The sequence below is a fragment of the Garra rufa genome, chromosome 5 (assembly GCF_049309525.1).
Source record: "Garra rufa chromosome 5, GarRuf1.0, whole genome shotgun sequence".
NCBI lineage: Eukaryota > Metazoa > Chordata > Actinopteri > Cypriniformes > Cyprinidae > Garra > Garra rufa.
Window position 1 is genome coordinate 25,994,812 of NC_133365.1, and position 24,410 is coordinate 26,019,221.

The window sequence follows — 24,410 nt, forward strand, 5'->3', positions numbered from 1 at the left end:
TGCTAAATGTTTGCTTAAATGCTTGTATGGTTATCCCGTTGTGACTTTAGGAGTGACTGCTGTATTCTGTAGTGACACAGAACAATAATAATAATTGATGGCACTCATTTATGCATTTTAATGACAGTGTCTTTCCCATAGAGACAATAGAATACTGGAGGAGGGATATTTCCACTTGAGCCAGAAAGCAAACACCCAGAATACCCTAGCAACCAGCAGGCAATTCCTTAGAGATCTCATAATGCCCTCATTTTACATGGAACCATTATCATGCTCTTCTCATTTTACACCACAGTTGTGTACATATTCTAATTTCTTACCATGACCTCTTCTGTACTCTGTGAAGTATCTTCCCCCTGGTGAGCAGACTCATCAAGCTTGTGTTCTTGCCAGGCGTTAAACTCCACTGAGTGTTTGGGTGTGTAACTGGAAAGATCTGAGGACAAGAGAAGAAAGGCATTAACGTCACTTCAGGGTGAAAAACTATCACGCAAACTCTACTCCATTTAAAAATACTTTATATAACTTCATTATTAAGAAATTAATATATTAAAATAGAATATTATAAAATTATATCAATACAATGAGCACTTAATATACACATTCCCTTGTACATTGATATAAATTTTAACCTTTAAAAAGAATGTTCAATTTATTTGTCAACTATTCAAATGCAATAAATGTAACACCCCATGACTGACCAGCAGGTGTCAACACTGTTTAAATCTAGAGCTGTACAGCTTTAGTGTAAAGATGAAGGTGGTCTGCTTTAACCATAAAAGATCATCCCAACAATCACCATTATCAGTTCAACCATTTTAACAAGCATTACTATAATGTAGAAGTGGATTTTTCATCAAACTGACCCCACTTCCTGCAAGACCATAAGAAACCCAATCAAATTGCATACTACCACTACCACTGGACTTCTAAGAGTTGCATCCCAAAAGATAGAACCAAAAAAGCATATATTTAGTGCGTAAAAATAGTATGTGAACTGGATCCATTTCCTGTTCACCTCATCCACGGTTTCTGTGCCTTCCTCTCATTCTATTCATTTCCTGCCTTTCTTCTCGTCGTACTCACCCGTGGCGTTGTTGGAGTGAGTGGGTGAGCTGGTGTAGCTGGCGCGGGGAATGCTTATCCTCCCTGCAATGATCCCTCCATCATCTTCTCCTTTTTCTTCTCCTTCCTCCTCGTCCTCTCCGCTGTCCCACACACTGCTCTCGGACGGGTATTCGAAAGTGCTCTGCAGGCTGGACTCGTTGAAGGATATTGTCAGCTATGGTAGAAGCAAAGGACAGTTTGTTTTACACCAATCATAAATAGACCAGCATGAAATCCGCTAATGCTCTTTCGATACTATTTAAATGCATCCTAGAATGTACCTCATGAAGTTGTTTAAGAGAAGCCACAATCAGCAGGGATCTAGGCAAAGTGTGGTGACTTTGAAGAAGATACAGAATAGTTTTGATTTGTTTGACATTTTAAACAAATGTGTCCAAACTTGTTCATGGCACTATAGCAGACTGGAAGGTCCTGACCAAAACAAACATTTGTTTAGCAAAGCTTTACCAGGGCTGTGCACATAATATTTATCTACACTGGGGATCTATGGTAACAAATGGAGACATTTTTTGAATATTCACATAATGCAAATGAAAGGGAAATGGTGGGACAAAAATTAAGCATTAACAGACAACATAGTTTCCTTATTGCTTTATTTGTTTCTTGCTCCTTACTATGGTCAATATAAGCTTTACCGGTTTGATGACGCCTGATAATTTGTCAGTCATGGTCATAAATGCTGACACGCAAATCAATGCTGGGAAACTCGAAAGAATTAAAAGCACTCTTACCGAAAGTAATGTGACAGTGGCAAAGCATCATGATATATTCAAAAGGCATTAAATGATTACCATATTCATACTATGTACTAACAATTAAATTAATCTCTGTTACAATGCACTTACAGTGGTATGCGAAAGTTTGGGAACCCCTTGCAAAAATCTGTGAAAATGTGAATAATTTTAACAAAAGAAGAGAGATCATACAAAATGCATGTTATTATTTATTTAGTATTGTCCTGAGTAAGATATTTTACATAAAAGATGTTAACATATAGTCCACAAGACAAAAAATAGCTGAAATTATTAAAATAACCCTCTTCAAAAGTTTGGGAACCCTTGGTTCTCAATACTGTGTGGCTACCTGGATGATCTACAACTGTTTTTTTTTTTTGTTTGTTTTGTTTTGTGATGGTTGTCCATAAGTCCTTTTTTGTGCTGAACAGTTAAACTGAGCACTGTTCTTGTAAAACATTCTCCAGGTCCTGCAGATTCTTCAGTTTTCTAGCATCCTTTGCATATTTGAACCCTTTCCAACAGTGACTGTATGATTTTGAGATCCATCTTTTCACACTGAGGACAATTTAGGGACTCAAACACAACTATTAAAAAAGGTTCAAACATTCACTGATGCTCCAGAACGAAAGACGATGCATTAAGAGCCAGGGAGTAAAAACTTTTGAACAGGATGAAGATGTCCATATTTTTATTTTGTTAAAATATAATTTTTTCTCCTATTTTGTACTGCCAATCGGAATCAACAGAAGATACTTGCATGTTTCAAATTCAAAAAGTTTTCTCCCCTCAGCTCTTAATGCATCATGTTTCCTTCTGGAGCATCAGTTGAATGTTTAAACCTTTTTTAATAGTTGTGTTTGAGTCCCTCAATTGTCCTCAGTGTGAAAAGATGGATCCCAAAAGCATACAGTCACTGCTGGAAACAGTTCAAATATGCAAGATACTAGAAAACTGAAGAATCTGCAGGACCTGGAGGATTTTTTTAGAATAACAGTGCTCAGTTTAACTGTTCAGAACAAACAAGAGACTCATGAACAACCATCACAAAACAAAACAAAAAAACAGTTGTAGATCATCCAGGTAAGGGCTCCCAACATTTGAAGAGGGTTATTTTAATAATTTCAGCAATTTTTTGTCTTGTGGACTATATGTAAACATCTTATATGTAAAATATCATACTCAGGACAGAACTAAATACAAAAATCACATGCATTTTGTATGATCTCTCTTATTTTGTTAAAATTATTTACATTTTCACAGATTCTGCAAAGGGTTCCCAAACTTTCGCATGCCATTGTATTGTGTAAATAACATGTTTTTACATTGAATTACATCTGTACAATGCCTGCCAGTATGCCTGCTATAATTATGACACTTGTTTTAATTTAATTTATTAAAACATATTTTTATTAAAATAGAAACAAAACAAAAACAATTATTATAAAGGGAAAAAAACAAATATGGTTTCCTTCATTGTATGTATTGTTTAGCATTTTAATTAAACTATATTATTAGAATACCTTAAAAATTAAACCATTAAATAATTTTAAAGCATCCTGTGGCCCTTGCTGAGGCCTTCAAGTCTATATGACAGGGTTTTTTTCTCTCTTTTGAAAAAGTATTACCTAGAAACCACCAAGAACAACCCAGCATTCACATAGCAACATAGTAAACACCACTCAGGACTCTGCAATTCAAACTCAATACGAAGGGCCACTAGAAGATAGTACACCCTAGTAAGTATGTGGTGTTCCAAAGCACCCCAGTGACAGTCACCTGGTCAATGTCTGTGTCTTGGGCTGTGTGTGTATGTGTGTGTGTATGTGTGTGTGTGTGTGTGTGTGTGTGTGTGTGTGTGTGTGTGTGTGTGTGTGTGTGTGTGTGTGTCAGCGCTGTCCTAAATCTATTCTAATCTCAATCACATGCCCTTACTCAACAACATATATGCACGGTTAATTTACAAAGGCTGTGAACATGGCTCTACATGGCACACCCAGCAAAACAACCGGACAAAGGCCGCATGTAATTGGGCAATGTTTATTTGGTGTAATAAAAATTACATTATATACAATCTAATTGTTAACAATCATGTGCTTTTGAAGTAACTGACTCAGAAACCTAAGTGTTGTATGTTTTACAGTAAGTGTAATTATGAATTTAGCCTGTCAGTTTCCTTTCAGTTTTTTAACGTTTCTCTGACCTATTTGAAATATAAATACTCTAACATTCAAAAGTTATTCATTAAGAAAGGACACATAAAAAAACAAATCCATAAAAAAATAGTTTTTTGGAACTTGTCAATAAACAAAAATGTATCAATGCACAAAAAAATGTACCCTTCGCAAAGAGCTTGATTGACAGCCGATCTGACCAATCATTTTGTCTGACAAACAAATTAGACAGAAGAGTAGATTAACTTTTGTGAACTTAAACTTGAAAAATGGCTTGCATTGACATCTTTCCATGGTTGAAATAAAATATGTCTTAATAAAATATGTTCATTTATGCTTATTTAGTACTTTACGTAAATATGAAAAGACGATCGGTTCACATGCCATTTGAACTAAGGCAATACACATTAAAGAGCCACAAAATGGTATTTATTGTTTGATTTTTTTTTTTTAAATGACAAAAAGCTGAGACCGTTTTTAATACCAGAAGTAACCTGCTCTGTCTTGTCTGTTGTCAGTTTCCTCTTTTCACCGTAATGTATTTTTCACTGTGTGAGAACATGATGTGTAGTGTGAGAGTGGAACTGTTTGTCGAACACAGCAACAGTAACTAAGGGGAGCAGGTCTTTGCAAAGAGTTAATCTGTAATTAATTTCTGTAATTAAATTTATAATTACAATGTTGACCCATCCCTTACACTTTAACCCACCCTTAAACTTACCCATACCACCAAACCTGTCCCTAACTGACCCATATCCCAATATGAACACAATACGTACATTGTACTTATTTTCTGATACACCTAATATAAAGCGGGACCTCATTGTTCTTTAGCAGTGAATACATCCTTGAGTTTTGCACATTTAAAGTTTTGCCTAATCCTACAGGCAAATGCAAATTTGTTCCAGCTCCAAAGCTGACGCTGAGTATCTATGTACTGCAACTTTCAGAATATTCTATTCATTTTCAATTACATTTGAGTTCAGGCTTTTCCTTAATACTAACTTTTCTTGATCCATTCCTTCACAGATTTTGCTGTGTGTTCTGGGCCACTTCCCTGCTAGAAAATAAATCTCCACCCAAAGTTTATATCTCTGGCTGACTGAATCAGGTTTTCTTTACAGATTTGCCTGTGTTTTGGCTGTGTCCAAGTTGGTCATGGCAACAACACCCTTTTCAGTTTCCTCTACTAGAAAGCAACTCTAAAGCCTTATTCTGCCACTAACATCGTTGACAGTAGCATGTTATTTGGTTGTTTGGATGTATCTGTTTTGCATCAAACATATGTAATAGCCTTTTAGGTCAGTATGAAGCACCATATCAAAAACTTTAAATGTTGGCTGATCAAACAGTGTTTTAAATCTAAAGTGCTATCAATCAGGCTGTCACAAACTTCATCCCACCTAACCAAATCTTTAAGGTATGACATATTTTTGGACTTTGTGATGATCTGAGAATTTATTTTAACATTGTTAAGACAGAAGACAGTTCTTCGATTTAAAAAAAAAAAAGAGAGAGAGAGTAGTGCTTGGCCTTGCAAAACTCACTACAACAATATTCTGCCTCTGTATTCATTTGGAAAATTAAAAGTAATGGCACATCTCTGTTCAAAAAGCTGATGTATAATGCATATTTATTTTTATATAATAATTATATACAAATACATAAATAATATTTTTGTGCAAAACAAGTTAAATTAACAAGTTTAATAATTTGAGCAGACCCCTGAAATAATAGTAATAGCAAAACTAAAAAAGGGAAATTTTACATTTAAACATTTTATTTGATTTTGCAGCAAAACAAATTATCTAACACCCTCAATTTATTTCTTCACTGAGTTTGTCTCAAGGAAGTTTGTGATTGTCTTCTTTGCAAAGGATGTGATGCTGCCTCAGAATTGGTCAAGGCAAGGTATCTTATAAGACTGAATTTAAAACTCGTTGTGTCTGAAGTATCTATTGTGTCATAAATGCAATGGGCAATTCACTAGCTTTTGGAATGGCAATTACATCACATTTACATAAATATTTAAATTTAGCACTAACCTTTGCATTAAACAACACTTGTGACCTTAGCCTTTTGCCCACTCAACTACCGTAGTTTCTTGCTACTAAACCTATTGCTTCCTGAGGCACAATTTGCCCAAACTCTGAATAAGTCACTGGCAGTAACAAGCAAAGTTTCCAGTGTGGAGTTATTTGGTCATTCTTGGCTCATCCTGACATATTTCCTGACCACTCAGCCAGCATTAGAAATTTAAGCACAGCATGATATGCTGGCAGTTTCAACCTTTTTCAGCAACACAATTTATACATATATTTGGGAAGAAAAATTATTTGGCGTGAGAAAAAAAGTCAAATTCCAGATCAATCATGATATGAAAATATTTTCAGAGCTCTCATCCAACAGACATTCTTGATGAAGGTATTGGGAGAATATGCACCATTGGAACGCATGCTTCATATCCACTCCATATTTTGCTCTCTATGCATTTTAACAATAAAAGCTTCAATTATTGACAGAGTTTAGCAGTGGTGGATTTCAGACACTCCTTATTTTAACTCACATTTACACTCTTTCTTTCTGTTGTACACAAGCATAAAGTTATAGATATACAACTGTAATAATAGTTATAATAGCAGCTCATTTCATCCTTAATATTTAGATTATCACAGTGGTTTGTACATATAAATATGGATGAGTACTTAAATATAATAATTTTGAACAACTAGATATGTTCACTTTAAGAAGTGTCCATAATCAATTGCAATTAACAATCAATCAATTAACAAGATAATTGCTGCAAAATGCATTATTATTATTAAAATACATTTTTCTAGTAAAACTGAGTAAACAAGTTTATGTTATGTTTTGTGTAATGATTCATATTAATAATTTTAAAAGAGCCAAAAACGGAGAGACAGCAAATCTATCAGAGCAGAATTTACCAAATACACTGTCCTGATTTGAACTAGGTTGAGACTGTAACTGCACACACACACACACACACACACACACACACACACACACACACATGTTGGGTTTACATGTTTTATGGGGACATTCCATAGGCGTAATGGTTTTTATACTGTACAAACCGTACTTTCTATCGCCCTACACCTAAACCTAGCCCTCACAGGAGATTGTGCATGCTTTTACTTCATCAAAAAAAAACATTGTGCATGATTTATAAGCCTGTTTCCTCATGGGGACCTGAGAAATGTCCCCACAAGGTCAAAATCTACTGGTATTCCTATCCTTGTGGGGACATCTGGTCCCCACAACGTGATGAATACCAGGTACACACACACACACACACACACACACACACACACACACACACACACACACACACACACACACACACACACACACACACACACACACACACACACACACACACGTATGGTTTTATAAGTGTGAGAAGTTGGGCGAACCAGGGTGATAAATGTGTGTAAACGTGTGTATTATATGATATATGGGATTTAAATATTTCAGTCATGTCTATTTGCACTATAGAGTATAATAAACTGAACTTGCGAGAAATCCATTGCACAAATCATAACTCTCATGATCCTACAACACACAACATTTTGACTGCTCGCTTAAAAAAAATATTGTAGTAATAATAGATTTTTATTTGTATTTTCACTCATATTGACACCAGTGACATAATGTTTTTACCCACTACTTAATCTCAGTTAGTGGTTGACCAATAAGGTTTTAGAAATATAATGACCATAATGCAATGGCAAATGAGATGTACACAAAATATTTAGCCCCCATTTTTGAGCAACTATTTTTGGAAAAAATCATATTGGCTCCTGTCAATAATTTCAAAATAACTTGGCCTATACTGTATAGGTCTACCACAATACACAGATGTCTGCATATGTATCAATCGGGAATATAAATCAATGTTATTTAAGTATCATTGATATTGTACTATAGGTTATACATACAGTGCCCTCCACTAATATTGGCACCCTTGATAAATATGAGCAAAGGTGGCTGTGAAAATAATATTTAATCCTTTAGATCTCTAACCTTTCATTCATTGAAGTAAAAAAATGGAAACTGGGGGGGGGGGGGGGATCTCATTATGAAATAAATGTTTTTCTCTAGTTTACATTGGCCACAATTATTCATTATTCAGGTCTTTTTTTTTTTTTTAATGTTTTAATCATTGGGAGATCCAACTACAGCCCATATAAGATTTCTAACAGAGGCAGTCAGGTTTAGATTTTTTATCCATTGGTATTTGACAAAATCCATGATGTATCTGAACAAGATGTCCCGGACTTCCAGCAGAAAAATAGGCCCACAACATTACAGACCCAGCAGTATTTTTTAACCGTGGACATGGGGTACTTTTTATCCCTGTTTGCACCAAACCAATCTGGTGGGTTTGTTGCCAAAAAGATCATTTTTTTTGTTTCATCTGACTATAGAAGCCAGTCCTGTTTGAAGTTCCAGTTGTGTCTGACAACTGAATATGCTGGAGTTTGTTTTTGGGTGAGTGAGTAAGATTTTCTTTAAACCCTCTGGAACAACATGCGGTGATGTAGGGGCTGTTTGATCATTTTATTTTAGGCTTTCTGACCCTAAGACTCAACTAATCTCTGCAATTCTCCAGCTGTGATCCTTGGAGAGTCTTTGGCCCCTCAAAGTCTCCTCCTCACCATGTATTAGGATAATATAGACACATGGCCTCTTCTCTTTAGTTTATTGGAACTTCCTAAATATTGCCCTAATGGTAGAAATGGGGATGCGTTAGCTCTTTTCTTACAGCCACTTTGTATTTTGTGAAGCTCAACAAACTTGTTCTGCACATAAGAACTACATTCTTGGTTTTACTCCTTGTGATGGCTGATTAAGGGAATTGGCATTTGTGTTCCTCATATTTATAATCCTGTGGAACAGAAAGTCATGGCTGGATAATTTTATACTCCTAGCAACCCTGGTGTGCTAAAAATATTGTAATATTAATGGGAATATACTTACAATTATATTTTACTTAGACAGATTTCTAGGGGTGCCAATAATTGTGGCCAACGTGAACTAGAGACAAACATTCATTTCATAATATGATTTCCCTCCCAGTTTCCATCGTTTTACTTCAATGAAAGGTTGAATGAAAGATCTAAAGGATAAATAATGCAGATTTATTTTCACAGCCACCTTTGCTCATATTTACCAAGGGTGCCAATATTGGTGGAGGGCACTGTATATATTAATTTAAATATTTTAGTCTAGTTTAATTAACTTTTTTTATTCAACCTACATTTTTTTTGTATATGGTTTCTGTATAAAGTACAATGTTATTGTGTATTACAATAACGCTGATAGAAACGAAACATGGTGTGGCAGCAGGTAATGTGAGGGTGTGCATGAGAATGTTGTAGTCACAGCACCAGTGACTAACATAACTGCATGCTTTCATCGATGGAATGCCTTAAAATCTAATCAAATTGAACACCACCTATCAAGAGCAACGGCACTGTAAAGGTGTTCTAGCCAACAAAATTTTAACATGCTGCATGAACCATTGAGATTTTACTGTGGGCAGAGCTACGCAGTATAACAACAAAAAATAAATCAAGCATCTAACAAAATGATTGTGTCCACAGTTCGCATACTACCTAGGTTATATTCTTGTTTCTATATTCATCATGTAATGCACAAGGGTCTATGGGTAATATTAGCTGATAAACAGCACTGAGGCACCTTTAGACAAAGTCAATGAATTATAAATTGGGACACGCTAACTATAATTTCACATACTATATAGGACAGATATGGAAATAGACAGTGTGTTGTTGTGGTCACAGCTGGTTAAGACCTAAAAAGGAAAATGGAAATGGAAAAGATTTTATCACTTTATCTTGTCGTGCCTAGGACACAGCTTCTGGGTGTGCATCAGAAATTGCAACGCATTGTTTTGCTTGTTGATAAGGACAATGTTATTACACATTAGTCACAGTATAAATGAATTGGATATGAATACAGTAGTTCTGATGGAATCTCCAGATTTCTACATGCTTTAAAGTTTACATGTTTTGTTTTATTAACAATTTTGGCTTTAAATTGTAAATTTTGTCATCATGTAATCAATTAGGGTCGCATAGACGGTAAAGTCTATCCCACACCTTGGATGCATGACCAGTTCTACATAAGAAGTTACAATATTATCAAAATGTCAAAACTACTCTTTTTCACAGAATGAAAATTCATGATGATCAGTGGCTAGCATGTTCAGTTGAAATTTTGTTCAATTTAATAAAATCCAGAGTCCAGAACTACAGAATTCAAATTTCTATTTATATTAACATTTACTAATTCAGGATTTGTCAATGAATACAAATTTACACACACACACACACACACACACACACACACACACACACACACACACACACACACACACATACATATATATATATATATTTGTAAAAAAAAAAAAATAGCAATTGAACATATTCTGGCTGACTAGAAGTATTAATTTCTTTCCAAAAAATTCAAAATAACCTGAACAGTAGTGTTGTGTATATTGTTACAAAAGATTTTTTATTTTGAACAAAAGCTGTTATTTTTTACTTTTTTTTTTAAATCAAAGAATTCTTCAAAACGTATCCACAGGTTCCAAATGATTAAGCAGCTGTTTTTTAAAAAAATTGATAATACATCAGCATATTAAAATTATTTCTGAAGGGTCATGTGATACTGAAGGTTGAAGTAATGTCTGATGAAAATTCAGCTCTGCATTATTAATGTTTTTTTTATTATTATTATTATAACTGTATTTCAGTCAAACAATAATTGCAGCCTTGATGAGCATAAAATACATTAAAAATCTCACTATATTTACAGGTTAAGAATAAATTAGAAATTTGACCCCACTATGCACTAAGGCTGGGCAATTAATCGAAAAGTAATCGAAATCGACATTCAGAACCTATAATCGATCAAATTTTTCCAGGTTACTTTCACTACTTTTCAATACACTACCGCATGTGGAGTCACGGGACCCCGTTACGTTACGTTACGTTATTCCGCCGACATGTCGAGCATGGAGAGCTTAAACACTGAGACAACTTAGCAACAAGATCAGCTTGTACCAAAGAAAAACGCAGTCTCCGTCATTTGGACACATTTTGGCTTCACTTTTCATAAGAAAATTTTAACTTTTCGTTTTAAGCAATGTGTGCTTTAATTTCAGTTGTTCAACGTTGATGTTCAGTAATTAATCATAGAAAAGAAATGCACTGTTTAAAATATTATTTACAGGATATACAAGAGTTATTTTATTTAGAAGAGATATTGCTTATTTTCTTCTAAGAAAAACATTGAAAATAATTTATTTTGTTTGCAAAAGTGCTAGTTATTTATTTTTACTTTTTTTATAAGAACAAAAGTGACTGTTCGTTTTAGGCAATGTGTGCTTTAATTTCAGTTGTTCAACATTGATGTTCAATAAATAATCATAGATAGTAGATAGTGTGTGTTTCCTTCAATTATTTTAAAATCAAGTAATGCACCCTTCATTCAAAAATCTCTCACTTGTAATATGTGAGCATATTTAGTGTACAAATCTTGTCAGTGAACTATGAGGGCAAATAAATAAATAAATAAATAAAATAATCGTTCATTAATCGTAATCGAGTTAAAATGTTCAATTAATCAGGATTTTGATTTTAGGCCAAATCGCCCAGCCCTACTATGCACAGTAAATAAGCATTTACCATTAGATACAGAAATAGGTGCACAAGAATAAATTCTGCTGAATCCCAAAGATTCTCCCATACAATCAGCATAGAAAATGTGAAAAAGTATGCAGATTCCATGTGGTCCTAGATTTGAGGCATGCTCTCATTTATGGAAAGGCTTGTAATATTAATCAGGCCTAACATAAGCACCCATGAACAACACTGTTGTTATAGTGTGTAACACTGCCTGATATGGGCGTTTGATAAATCATTGGCAAGTACCAGGGCAAAGGGAGGGAGGGAAGGAAGTGTTTTGGAAACAAAAAGGCACAGATACCTAATTTGGGATTTCTAATGAGAGGATAGAAAGGCTGCGGTCTGTTGCTCAGCGACAGGAACCACGTCTATTTTTAAAGGAAAGAGCGGAGGAGGAACTATAGCAAGAGCAAAAGAGCATGCAAACATCAAGAAGACAAGTATGCTATACTCTTAGAGGTAAACAGGGGGAGAGACAGAGAAAAAAGATTCCTATCAACAGACTTATCACAAAAAAACAGGAAAACCAGGCTGCCTGTTTCATGACATAAATACACAGTCATATCATTCTTTTTGTGATGACCTATAGTGGTCAGCTGGTATTTCTGTGCAGCTTGAGCATATGGTCAGGGTTTATTTGAATACGATTTGCACTGACTATTTCAAGCCTAACTCTTGAACAACAAATTAGCATATGTGCAAACACCCATGCAAGTCAGCACGCACACAAATATTTCTCACAAATGTTTTTCTTTCAATTTGTGGTATTTAAAAGAATATTTCAGTCTAAAATGAATTCAAGGAGTAGGTCACTCAAAAATGAAACTGGCCTCATTCTTTAAACTTCTAAATGCTACATGTGAATTTAGGCATCACAACATTATAATTTATGAAAAATTAAGATTTATATGCTATTAAAATTATAAATTTTTAAATTATAAATTTTTAAAGATTACCTTGCGAGTGTTAGATGACAGCAAATGTAATCTAAAAATGTAAAAATAGGGGAAATAATTGTGCAAAACATAATGAACAAAATACAGTAATATTGTGAAATATTCTTACAATTTCAAGTAACTGTTTTCTGTTTCTGTAATCATAAGCGATCAGAAATCATTCTAATAATGATCAAGAAACACTTATTTTATTAGCACTGAAAACAGTTGTGCTGCTTAATATTTTTGTGGAAACCTGATTTTTTTTTCTTTGGTAAGTTCAAAAGATCAAACATTATATGTGACCCTGGACCACAAAACTAGTCATAAGCTAAATAAATAAGCTTTCCGTTGATGTACGGTTTGTTAGGAAAGGACACTATTTGGCTGAGATACAACTATTTGAAAATCTGGAATCTGAGGGTGCAAAAAATCCAAATATTGAGAAAAAGTTGTCCAAATAAAGTTCTTAGCAATGCATATTACTAATCAAAAAGAAATAAAAGAAAAGAAGTCGATCATTTTGACCAATACAATGTATTTTTGGCTATTGCTACAAATATACCTGTGCTACTTAAGACTGGTTTTGTGGTCCAGGGTCACATATAAGTCTTTATACTGTCACTTTATACACAATATAATGTCACAATTTAATGTGTCCTTCTTGAATAAAACTCTTAATTACTATTAAAAAATCTTTCTGACCCCAAACTTTTGATTGCCAGTGCATTGTACATCCACCTATTTATCATAGTTTTTCATCATTTTTGAAGCTTGAAATTGTTATCCCCACTCACTGCTACTAAATGGAAAAAAAAGCACACAATACATTATTCAAAACATGTTCCAGAGAAAAACTAACAGCATATGGGTTAGGACTGTTTCTTTAAGGATATAATTAACTTAAAAAGCAACAATGACACTGCTGTAACACTTTCACATGCACACAGACTACAACTTTCTCTCTCTCTTTCTCTCTCTTAAGTTCTTTCTGCTCCTCTCTGTCTCTCACACACATGCTGGAGTGACTCTTGAATTAAACATGACAGTGACAGTGGCGGTTTGCAGTCTGAATTCTAATTACATCGACTCTATTGTAGACACTGAAGCCATGTGACAGGCACACACACACACACACACACACACACACACACACACACACACAGAAGTGGTCCATATGGGATTACACAATGGCGTCAAGACTGTAGGACATCATTTAATTATCTGAACTTCAAAGTCCACAATGGTGCATACTAGGGGCAAAGTAAAAAACAAGCAAACACACAGCTGCTGAAGAGCCAGTGTCTGCAAGGAGAACTTCCTGGAGGACACCAGTAAGGTTAAGAGAGGGAAGGCGGGGGAGGGGGAGGAAAGGAGGAAGTGAGGATAAGAGAGAGAGAGAGAGAGGTGTGGTGCATGATGGAGACAGCATTCTGACTGGTCAATAATTAAACATGGTGGACTTTCACACTCATTGCAGGACGTACAGAGGTAGAAAAGGGTTTCAGTCCGCCTCCTTGTGTGTTTGTAAGAAACACATCATAAAAGGTAGACATTTCATGGACAAAAATATATTTTGCAAGCTAAAAGAATCTGCAATGAGAGGTGTAACCTTTAGCGTGGTAGGGAAATTATGGATTACAACAAACATAACTGCAAACAACAGAATAAATGTTGACCAAACAAAACAGTTCTTATAGGTCCATGGCAAAAAGGAGTGCCTTCTTTATCAAAAAAAAAATCCAAGGTATCAAGTATTTTTACGATGTATCATAAATTGTAACTATATAAATACTATTACATTCTTGCGGAGCCACAAAAAAACAAGTAACCTTGCTTGTAAGAAGCAACCTCGTGGAATAAAATGCTCAATATGAACTACTTTTGCAATTTCTTTTTAAATTATCTGAAGCTTTTTGAATGTTTTAGTGAAATGAGGGGCACAAACTCTAAAGTTCATTAAAAACTCTTTTTTTTTTTTTTAAATGACAAACTCTTTTGGGTTTTACTCACAACATTAGGGTAAGTAAATGATGACAGATGAATGTTAATTTTTATGTGAACTACCCTATACTGTAAGTCTGATTCCTTAGAAAAGTGAACTCACACCTCTCCTCAATCAGCCACACAATTTGTGTCATTCATGCTCATGGCCACAATTATTGTGGTAAGTGTGTCTAAGTATAAGTAAGATTTTAAGTACACTAATAAAAGCACTCTCAACAGCCTCAAAGACAAACAGAGTTTTTGACTTATAAGCTTAGAGTGTATTCATGGACAACCAACACATATGCACACCAGCACACTTTCTAAAGCTGGGTCATGTCAATTTAAACCTTTAGAGGTTCATTAAAACACTCCTTCTTCAAGGGCTTTAAGAATGAGCAGCAGAGACATAAAAGCTAATATTAAACCATGACAAAAATCCTAATTCTCTGACATATTCTGCCTCAGGCTTTTACGAGTATTAACTTTCTGTAACCACACTATAAAAATCAGCATTTTCAACTCAAAGACCAAAGATCTAGTTATAAATGTTCTCTGTACACTGATTGGATTCCTGTATACTCTACTAATGCAATGTTTGATGAACAGTATTGCAAATAGGCATTGTCAGACAAATAAAGTAATAAGCCCCAAGAAGCCGTGGTTTGCAATGAATTTATAACAGCTAAGGGGTATTGTTAGGCATGACGCAGAATGCCTACACAAAATAAAACAGAGCAAATAAAGTGTAATGATATTAATAAAAACATTATTCTTCCGAACAATGTAGTTCCTCAGAAACAGTTGTGGTTGCAACAAAGTGGTTGCCGAGCAACACACAGACGTAAACAAAGGTCTATGTTTGTAGAGTAATTTACAACAACTTCAAACGTGGCTCAACTAATCAGAATCAAAGAGTGGAACTATACATTTTATTAATGCTATTTAATTATTTCCAGTCAACAATCCACAAATTTTAAGGCTATCACCTCCTTTTCTATAGCGCCTTTTACACAGTAATACCAATAAATTGCTGTAAAATTAGCGGAATGACTTTACCGGTAAATACAAAAATACACTGTTCACACAGGCAATGACGTTACGTCTTTTTACTAGTAAAGCACCATTCACACATCAGTTTCAAAATACTGGTAAATTCTGTGACATCATTTGTAAACACAGAGGGGTATACGCAGTAGTTTTATTGATGTTTTCATTTTTGTGTCAAACGTTTACATTCATGAAGCTGCTTTTGGCCCAGAGACATCATATTAGATGACTTAAAATCGAACTACACAGCACAAAGTAAATGCTAGAGTAGACATCATACATCAGCGCGTTCTTAACTCGTAAATGCTTATACCGGTAATATTATTCTACATTCACAGAGCACATTACTGGTAATTTACTGTAATTTACTAATAAAGACTGTATGTGTAAAACAGGCTTATGTCACATTCTTCCATACCATAATTACAGAGTAAATGTGGCATCCGATTCAGCAAATATCTCATGATTTTTCCCATGAAATCAGACTTTACTAGGCTACACACACATACATCTGCTGCAAAAGACATCTGAGCTTTTTGTTTGAAACTCAATCAGCTCACGTTAATTATATTTATTATTACATAATACCATTGTTCAGTACAGACTTGGGTCTATAGATAGGTTCTTGAACAAATTCACTCTCATTTATCTATTCTTAATAGAGGAATAACCTCTAGGCACAAGCAAAACTAAAGGTTATAACATCATGGCTATTCTATACAACAGCGGGTTTCAGTCAAGCCCCAGAGCATAATGAACAAACCCTGCACAGACAATATGCAATGAGCATTGGTGAGATTTTGGCCCAACCCCCTCAACCACAGCTCACACAAGACCCCAACAGAAAAGACAAGGCTTTTTAGGCTGTTTCAGATCATGATGCTAGCAGTGTAAGATAAAACACTGTACTATAACTACGTAATAACACAAAATAGATTTAATTATTAGACAATATTACATTACATATACATCACAATTTAAAAAATACATACACTTGTGTAGTTATATTTGGAAGTAATTCATAATTCAGATTTTTTGTGGGAGTGCATCTGCATAATGCATCCTTTTATTCCAAAAATGTTTTTGGAAATGCAATATTAGCATGCATATCACTAGTTTACTAGTACTTACTGTATAAAGCACAGATTATGACCTTATTTTGAGTGATCATATTTTAGATCCCTTCCCTATACCTAAACTTAACAACTACCTTACTAATTGATAATGAAAGTAATAATGTGTGAACATGTTCTTTAATGGTGAATCATTCTTTTAGGGCTGAACAATCTTAGAAAAACTACTCTTTACATGAACCGACTCAAACCATAAACTGAGTTTTATGAGTATGCATGGGCAACCATTTAATTTAGAAATGAAAACACACACACACACACACACACACACACACACACACACACACACACACACACACACACACACACACACACACACACACACACAGCTCTGGCCCCAAGAATGTGAAGAGCTTTTAGGGTAAGTGGGCTATAAAGACTCCACTTTCAGAAATAAAGACTGTGGAGCAACAGAGACACCACAGACGCAGAAAGAAATTGAGATGGACATACAGTGAGTGAATTTCAAACAAATGACATGATCTTGATGTTATCATAATTGCTGTTGCTCTGACTAAGCTCCAGACTAGGAAGGGCTTTGATGTAACCTCTAAAACCCAACAAAACAAAGGTGTGGCATGAGCCAATCCTCAAACATGTAACAATCACCTACACATACAATAGAGATCGAGAACAAAAGCAGCATATAACCTAACCCAAATTGGGCCTGACCGGCTGGATATTTCAAAGAGGAGAGGCAACTACACTGTTCGATACATTATAAATCATAAATGGAGCATGACTTCCATTAATCAATTTGGCATGATTTCATTATAGGTTCAAATGTACACAAAAAAGACTGAAGACTTTGTGCATTTTGAAGTGTACAAGACTGCCCACAAATGCATTTCAAATTGAGGTAATTAAAAAAAAATGTGAGTGATGCATACATAAGGTCTTCAAGGCCCATTCACACCAAGCAAAATGACTACAAAAACTATATTAGCATACACAACAACTGATGATAACATTCTATTTCAGCACACTGCAGTTATGTCATCTGCAACTTTAAATTCTCAAGCTCTTTAAAGTCTGGTGAATTGTGGATATCATTTCATTTTTGTTATAGCTATGGGTTGAATTCCTTGTTCTCATGGAATTAATACGATTATTAAAAGAGAAGTTCACTTCCAGAACAACAATTTACAGATAATTTACTCACGCCCTTGTCATCCAAGATGTTCATGTCTTTCTTTCTTCAGTCATAAAGAAATTATGTTTTTTTGAGGAAAACATTTCAGGATTGCTCTCCATATAGTGGAGTTCTATGGTGCCCCTGAGTTTGAACTTCCAAAATGCAGTTTAAATGCAGCTTCAAAGGGCTCTAAACGATCCCGGCTGAGGAAGAAGGGTCTTATCTAGCGAAACGATTGGTTATTTTCTAAAAAAAAAAAAAAAAAAATTACAATTTATATACTTTTTAACCTCAAATGCTCGTCTTGTCTAGCTTTGCGTCAACTCTGTGTATTTCGGTTCATGACAGTTAGGGTATGTCGAAAAACTCCCATCTCATTTACTCCTCCAACTTCAAAATCATCCTACATCGCTGTTTTACCTTTTTTTGTAAAGCGTGTTTGAGGAGAAAAAGTTGGAGGAGAAAATTAGATGGGAGTTTTTAACATACCCTAACTGTCATGAACCGGAATACTCAAAGTTGACACAGAGCTAGACAAGATTTGAGGCAAAAAAATGTATAAATTGTCAATTTTTTAAGAAAACAACCGATCGTTCCGCTAGATAAGACCCTTCTTTCTCAGCTGGGATCGTTTAGAGACCTTTGAAGCTGCATTTAAACTGCATTTTGGAAGTTCAAATTTGGGGGCACCATAGAAGTCCATTACATGGGGAGAAATCATGAAATGTTTACCTCAAAAAACATAATTTCTTTATGACTGAAGAAAGAAAGACATGAACATCTTGGATGACAAGAGGGTGGGCAAATTATCTGTAATTTTTTGTTCTGGAAGTGAACTTCTCCTTTAACACTTTCTAGATAGTTATCGTTATGGTCCTCAGTGTAAAAGACCCTTTAGCGTGATGTCCAACCACATAGGGATGAGACACATTTTTTAAGGGTTTAAGGCACAGGATGCATGCTTATATTTAACAAAAAAGGAAAATGAATTATTTTTAACTTGACATAGTGTGTTAAAAACAACAAGGTACAAGACTTTAGCATTACAAATCATCTATATACACAATAAACAAATGCAAAATGACTTAAAACACTACCAGGAAAGTCAGATTTTTTTCTTGACATGTTATTGTTAAAGCACAAGTGTTGCTTTGGCAGTACTGGCTCTTATCAAAGAGAGTCTAACACAACTAGCTGTCAGCGCTCTAAAATCTTTGCAGATAAGTGTCTCTAATTTCATCCCCATTAGCATTAAAGCTAAAATATTAAAGCTAACACAAAAATAAATTACCAAAAATTCAAACTTTATTTGATTAGATGCTATAAATCTAAACCTAGTTTGAGTCCATGACTGTTTGAAATAACCACTATGCAGAGGAAGTGAACAGATCGTTGCTGCTAGTTTGGTTTCCTGTTTTGAGATCGATTTTGACTGTGAACTGCAGAATGTTATGTAACAACTCAAACAAATCTCAAGTATGGCCTAGCAAAGACCTTTATTAGACCTTACTAACTCCTGGACTTGACTCTGAACAAAACACATGACTCATTTTCCTACATAAATCACCTGACCTTCTCTGGCAAGTTCTTTACTGCCGTTTACATTTGGTTATAAATTAAAGTTGCAATGTGAGCATATGCAGGCTAAGTATATAAAAGGGCACAAACTACATAACCCCAAACTGTATTTTCTATATTATTTGAATCACATTTTCTATATTGTGCTCTATAGTTATACTTTAACTTGCCCTTCTAAATTTGTGAATGTCATTTCATTAGATACAATATTTCAAACCAAGTGGCTTCTATTGTTTTCTGAGAAACAACACTTTTCTTTCTGAGGTGATTTAGTTGATGTTTTGGTGATTTTTAGTGGATATATGAAGTCAGTTTTCATCAAGTCCTAGCTGAGGAAGCATAGGTATAGTTCATCACATTAAGTATTTTATGAACATGATATACTAACATTTGACAACCAAAGCATCCCGATAACTTTAAATTTTATTTTGAATGGTAAGTTTTTTTAATGAAATATTTTGCCCCAAAAGTGTGCTTAAACTCTTTATATTTGAAATAAATGCTGCTTGGTTTGATATTTTGTCATCTAATGCACCATTCAGAAACATTTTGGTGTAGCTTAATTATACAAATTAATTTAGCTGTATCCACCTGATTTAAGAGCGGGCGTGGCCATTTGTAGCTTGAAAGTGTTTAATGTTGCATGATATTGTAAATTAGTATTTATTATCATAATATATACTATCAAAATCATAAACACACTTGTTTGTAGCTCAGATTGTTTTACAGTTTAATGCATTTTGTTATTTACCTATTGCAGCTAATAACACATTCACAGAAAATAGCTTACTTCCGTGTTGCAAAATAAGATGGACAGCAATCTCTCTTGGAAAGTTATAACTTGTTTGGACTGAAGTCTTGCAGGAGTATGCAGCAGGCATCTCAATGTAACCTGCATGTTTCATGACCACTACAAAAACCACAAGATTTATAAGAGGTGTGTGGAACATCCAAACAGCTGATGACACATCTTGATGCAGTGGTTTAGAATACGGTGAACCTTTGAACAGGTCATAAACACCCAACTATATCTGAAAAGCATCTATAAAGCACTGTCTGTGTGTGTGTGTGTGTGTGTGTGTGTGTGTGTGTGTGTGTGTGTGTACCTGGTATTCATCACGTTGTGGGGACCAAATGTCCCCACAAGGATAGGAATACCAGTAGATTTTGACCTTGTGGGGACATTTCTCAGGCCCCCATGAGGAAACAGGCTTATAAATCATGCACAATGAGTTTTTTTGATGAAGTAAAAGTATGCACAATCTCCTGTGAGGGCTAGGTTTAGGTGTAGGGTAGGTGTAGGGCGATAGAAAGTACAGTATAAAAACCATTACGCCTATGGAATGTCCCCATAAAACATGTAAACCCAACGTGTGTGTGTGTGTGTGTGTGTGTGTGTGTGTGTGTGTGTGTGTGTGTGTGTGTGTGTGTTTGCACAAATTTCCAACCTAAAAAGCTATACACAAAATGTATTTGTCATTTTAAACTTATTAAGAACTCATATGACCCTTAGTGAAACACAAAATAGGATATTAGATATTTTGCTCCACAAAATAAAGAAAGTGATACAGGTTTCGAATGACATCAGGATGAGTAAATTATGACCAAATGTTTGTTTTTGGGTAAACTAAGCCACTTCATAAAGACATATTTCTTTAATACATGTCTACTAAGTAAATGACCAACATAGAACAAAGATGTAATTGTCATTATAGATTATGCTAAATATAAAACTATATTTACCTTTTTCCCTGTTGAGCCAGTCTTCGAGAGGCAGGATCGCCCAAGGGAGAGGTAGCCCCCAATGACCTCTATCTCCTCTGCAGCAGGGTAACGCTTTTTAATCAGGGTTCCCAGATTGGCATAAGGGGCCTGTGGTGTGCTCAGAGATTCACTGACAACTTCTGGGGTCTCAGCAGGGCCAGACTGGGCCTCGGTCCTCCGTTTCGGAACGACTGTAAACGTATTTCCTTTGCGCCTCTGCACCGCAGGGCTCATGACTGGGGGTGTGGGTTCCACGACTATGTCATCAATGTTTGTGACAGGCAGCTTTTCAACCGGAGGTTCCTTTGGAAATGGAACTGATTTGACGGGTGAGCCAACTGAGGGTGGAGAAACTGGGGTTGGAGAGGTGGGTGTGGCAGGTGGGGTATGTTGCGGAGACCCTGTTTTGGCTTCTGTGGTCACCTTTTCTGTAAGCTTTGGTGTGGAGGGTATGAAAGAAGCAGGCGAGGGGGTTGGCACTGCGGGCTCTGAAGCTGCCACACCCACCAGGGGTCGTGGGGATGGGGGGGAAAGGACAGGGCTGGATGGGGCAGTGCTGCCAGGGGACGAAATGGCCACACGACTCTTAGGAATGACAGTGAAGGAGTTGCGAGACTGAAGTCGCAAGTTGGCGAGTGCACGGGCCTGTAGATCACCAGGCGGAAGGAGAGAAAGATCTGGGCGAGGGGACGGGCGGATCTCGAAGCTGGGTGGTAAGGGGGGTGATGTAGGGCTAGGAGTACAGTCGGCACGGGCACGTTGGCTCTCCGGAGAGCATGGCACCTTGGCTTTGGAGGCCCCATCTGTGCTGTCCCAGTCCCGTTCTCTAACAGGCTTGGATGGAGACCTCTCAGTGTCCTCCTTGGGATACACAGTGACACTTCGTCCCCCACTCCCCTCGAAACGTCTACGTGTGGAAGACACTAACTGAGGGGACCCAGAAACTGGTGTACTACTCCCTGAGTCACCAGGAGAGGCGTGATGATTGCTCATGGAAGACTGGACGTTTTGGAAGACCTTGCTGTGTGGAGAGCCGGCTTGCGGAGACAATGGGCATTTTGGCACCACATCTGGCTTGGGTCTGGAGCTTGGCCTGATAGGACTAGAATCCAAGTCCAGGAGGTTTTCCGTGCTGCGTGACTTGGGCTGCAACTTGCCATAATTCCTATCAAATTTCTGTAGCATGCGACTCACCCGTCCTTGCCCCTCCAGCGGGGCAGAAGCCGGTCGTCCCAGCGTGCTGAGGTTCTCCTCGCTTTTACTAAGCGCAGTATCGTAAATGACCACTTCCTTCGCGCGTATCTCTGTAACCGGACTACCTCTCCGGTCTAACAGGTCATTGAGAGAGCTATATCCGCTCACTGTGCCGTTCTGCTGCAGTTTCGATGCATGCTTCAAACCACATCCTTCCGAGAAGTACTCCGGGTCGGATTCAATAATGATGATATTCTCAGCGCGTATAGTCCGTATCCCGGGAACGCTGCCGTATAACTCGAGGATGTGCTGAACAGGTCGTGCGGCGTACTCTTGGCTCTGACGCTTCTTGCGTTCCTTTTCCAGTTTAATGAATGGGTTTTCCTGCAGCGGACCTAAGCTCTCTTGCAATACCAGACTCTCCTGCGCTCTGTTGTCTCTTGCCGTTCTCTCCTCCGTGCGGCTCGGGTCCGCGGATGGCCAGTGCTCTTTTGTTTTCACCGGTGACAGATCCGGGCTTTTGGTCGCGCGTTTGGCAGCGGTAACGGTATAGTTCCTGCTAGAATTTTCGCTTGTAATATCATCCTTGTTTTTGCTGCCCGTTACTTCGCCGTTAAGTCGAGATGCAACGGACTCGGCACCTGCTCCGGACCCGCCGCCCTTCGCCTTTCTCCGCTCAAGGATCTCGCGTTTCCAGGCCGGCATCCTCGGGCTCTCCTGCCCTGGCTCTTGGCGAAGAACGCGAAGATCCCCGCCCGACATTGTGGGAGAAACGGGTTTTATAGGGATACGTGTGGAACCAAATAATCTCTCGCCGTACCTGCAGCGCCTCTTCTTATTCCTACTCGTACATCATTGCAGCCGCAACAATGTATCCTGCATGATGATGATGTGCCAGTCTACCGACACGACCCCGCCCTCTGAAAGTGACGTCAGCTTTTCGTCTCAGGGTGGACACCTCATTTGGTCATTTTGACTTGAGGCACACCTTTTGTTTTAGCATACACCCCGCCCCCAACTTTCTACCATTGTGAATATTAAAGCGAGCCATGTCAGTCAAACACAGTGAGACACGCCCATTTCATATCTTTAACCCTTTTATTATTTCGGAATGGTTTACGTTATGAATGGGAAAAACTGCAAGCTGTTTGGAGCAATATAATACGCAAGATGACATTAAGTGGAGAATAAAATTTCTTTTGTGTGTGTGCACACACTTGGCGAATAAAACTCATTCTGAATTTAATAAATGATCTATTTTAAACGTTATGTTAAAATAATATGTAATATGTAATATTTTTCAAAAGGAAAAAATAAAATGTAATTTTCAAATATTGTAAAGCTGTACTGTTGTGTAAAATATTACTAAATTAACAAAGATTTTAAAATCTATGTTAATAATACTGTCAAAAGCAACAAAAACAAAGTTGTAATGTTCCCTTGACCATGGCGTGGTCAAGTCACCTTTTTTATCACCTTTATATAGCTCTTTATACAATGCAAATTGCGTCAAAGCAGCTTTACAATGTTAAACAGGAAAAGCGATTCAGCTACTATATTTGCCACTGTTACAATCTAGTTTTAATTTAAAAATTTAATGAAAATAAATATAACAAAAATAAATAAATGAATGTGTAAATACATGTGGCCTACTGTTTTTCGAATGCAACATATTCGAAAGTGACTGACAGTATCAAAATATGCCATGTGATGACGTGGTACGACTACTGTCATCGTCACTCTTATAATCCAATTTTAATCAGATTAATTAAAGGGCACAGAAATAAAGATTATAGCAAGACATCATAAGTACAGCGCGTAAAGTTATTTATAGACTTTGTTAATCCAAATATATGG

General features: G+C 36.5%; 1 protein-coding gene across 1 annotated transcript in view; it reads right to left on the reverse strand.

The window, feature by feature from the left end:
- tprn (taperin) overlaps positions 1-23,445 on the reverse strand; it is a 29,857-nt gene extending 6,412 nt beyond the window's left edge. Inside the window, exons 1-3 of the mRNA XM_073841079.1 lie at positions 21,339-23,445; positions 1,087-1,282; positions 321-436 (exon numbers count right to left, since the gene is read on the reverse strand). Of these exons, the coding sequence (XP_073697180.1) occupies positions 321-436; positions 1,087-1,282; positions 21,339-23,315 (2,289 nt within the window). The 5' untranslated portion in view covers positions 23,316-23,445. The remainder of the gene's footprint in view (positions 1-320; positions 437-1,086; positions 1,283-21,338) is intronic.
- Positions 23,446-24,410: the final 965 nt, after the last annotated feature.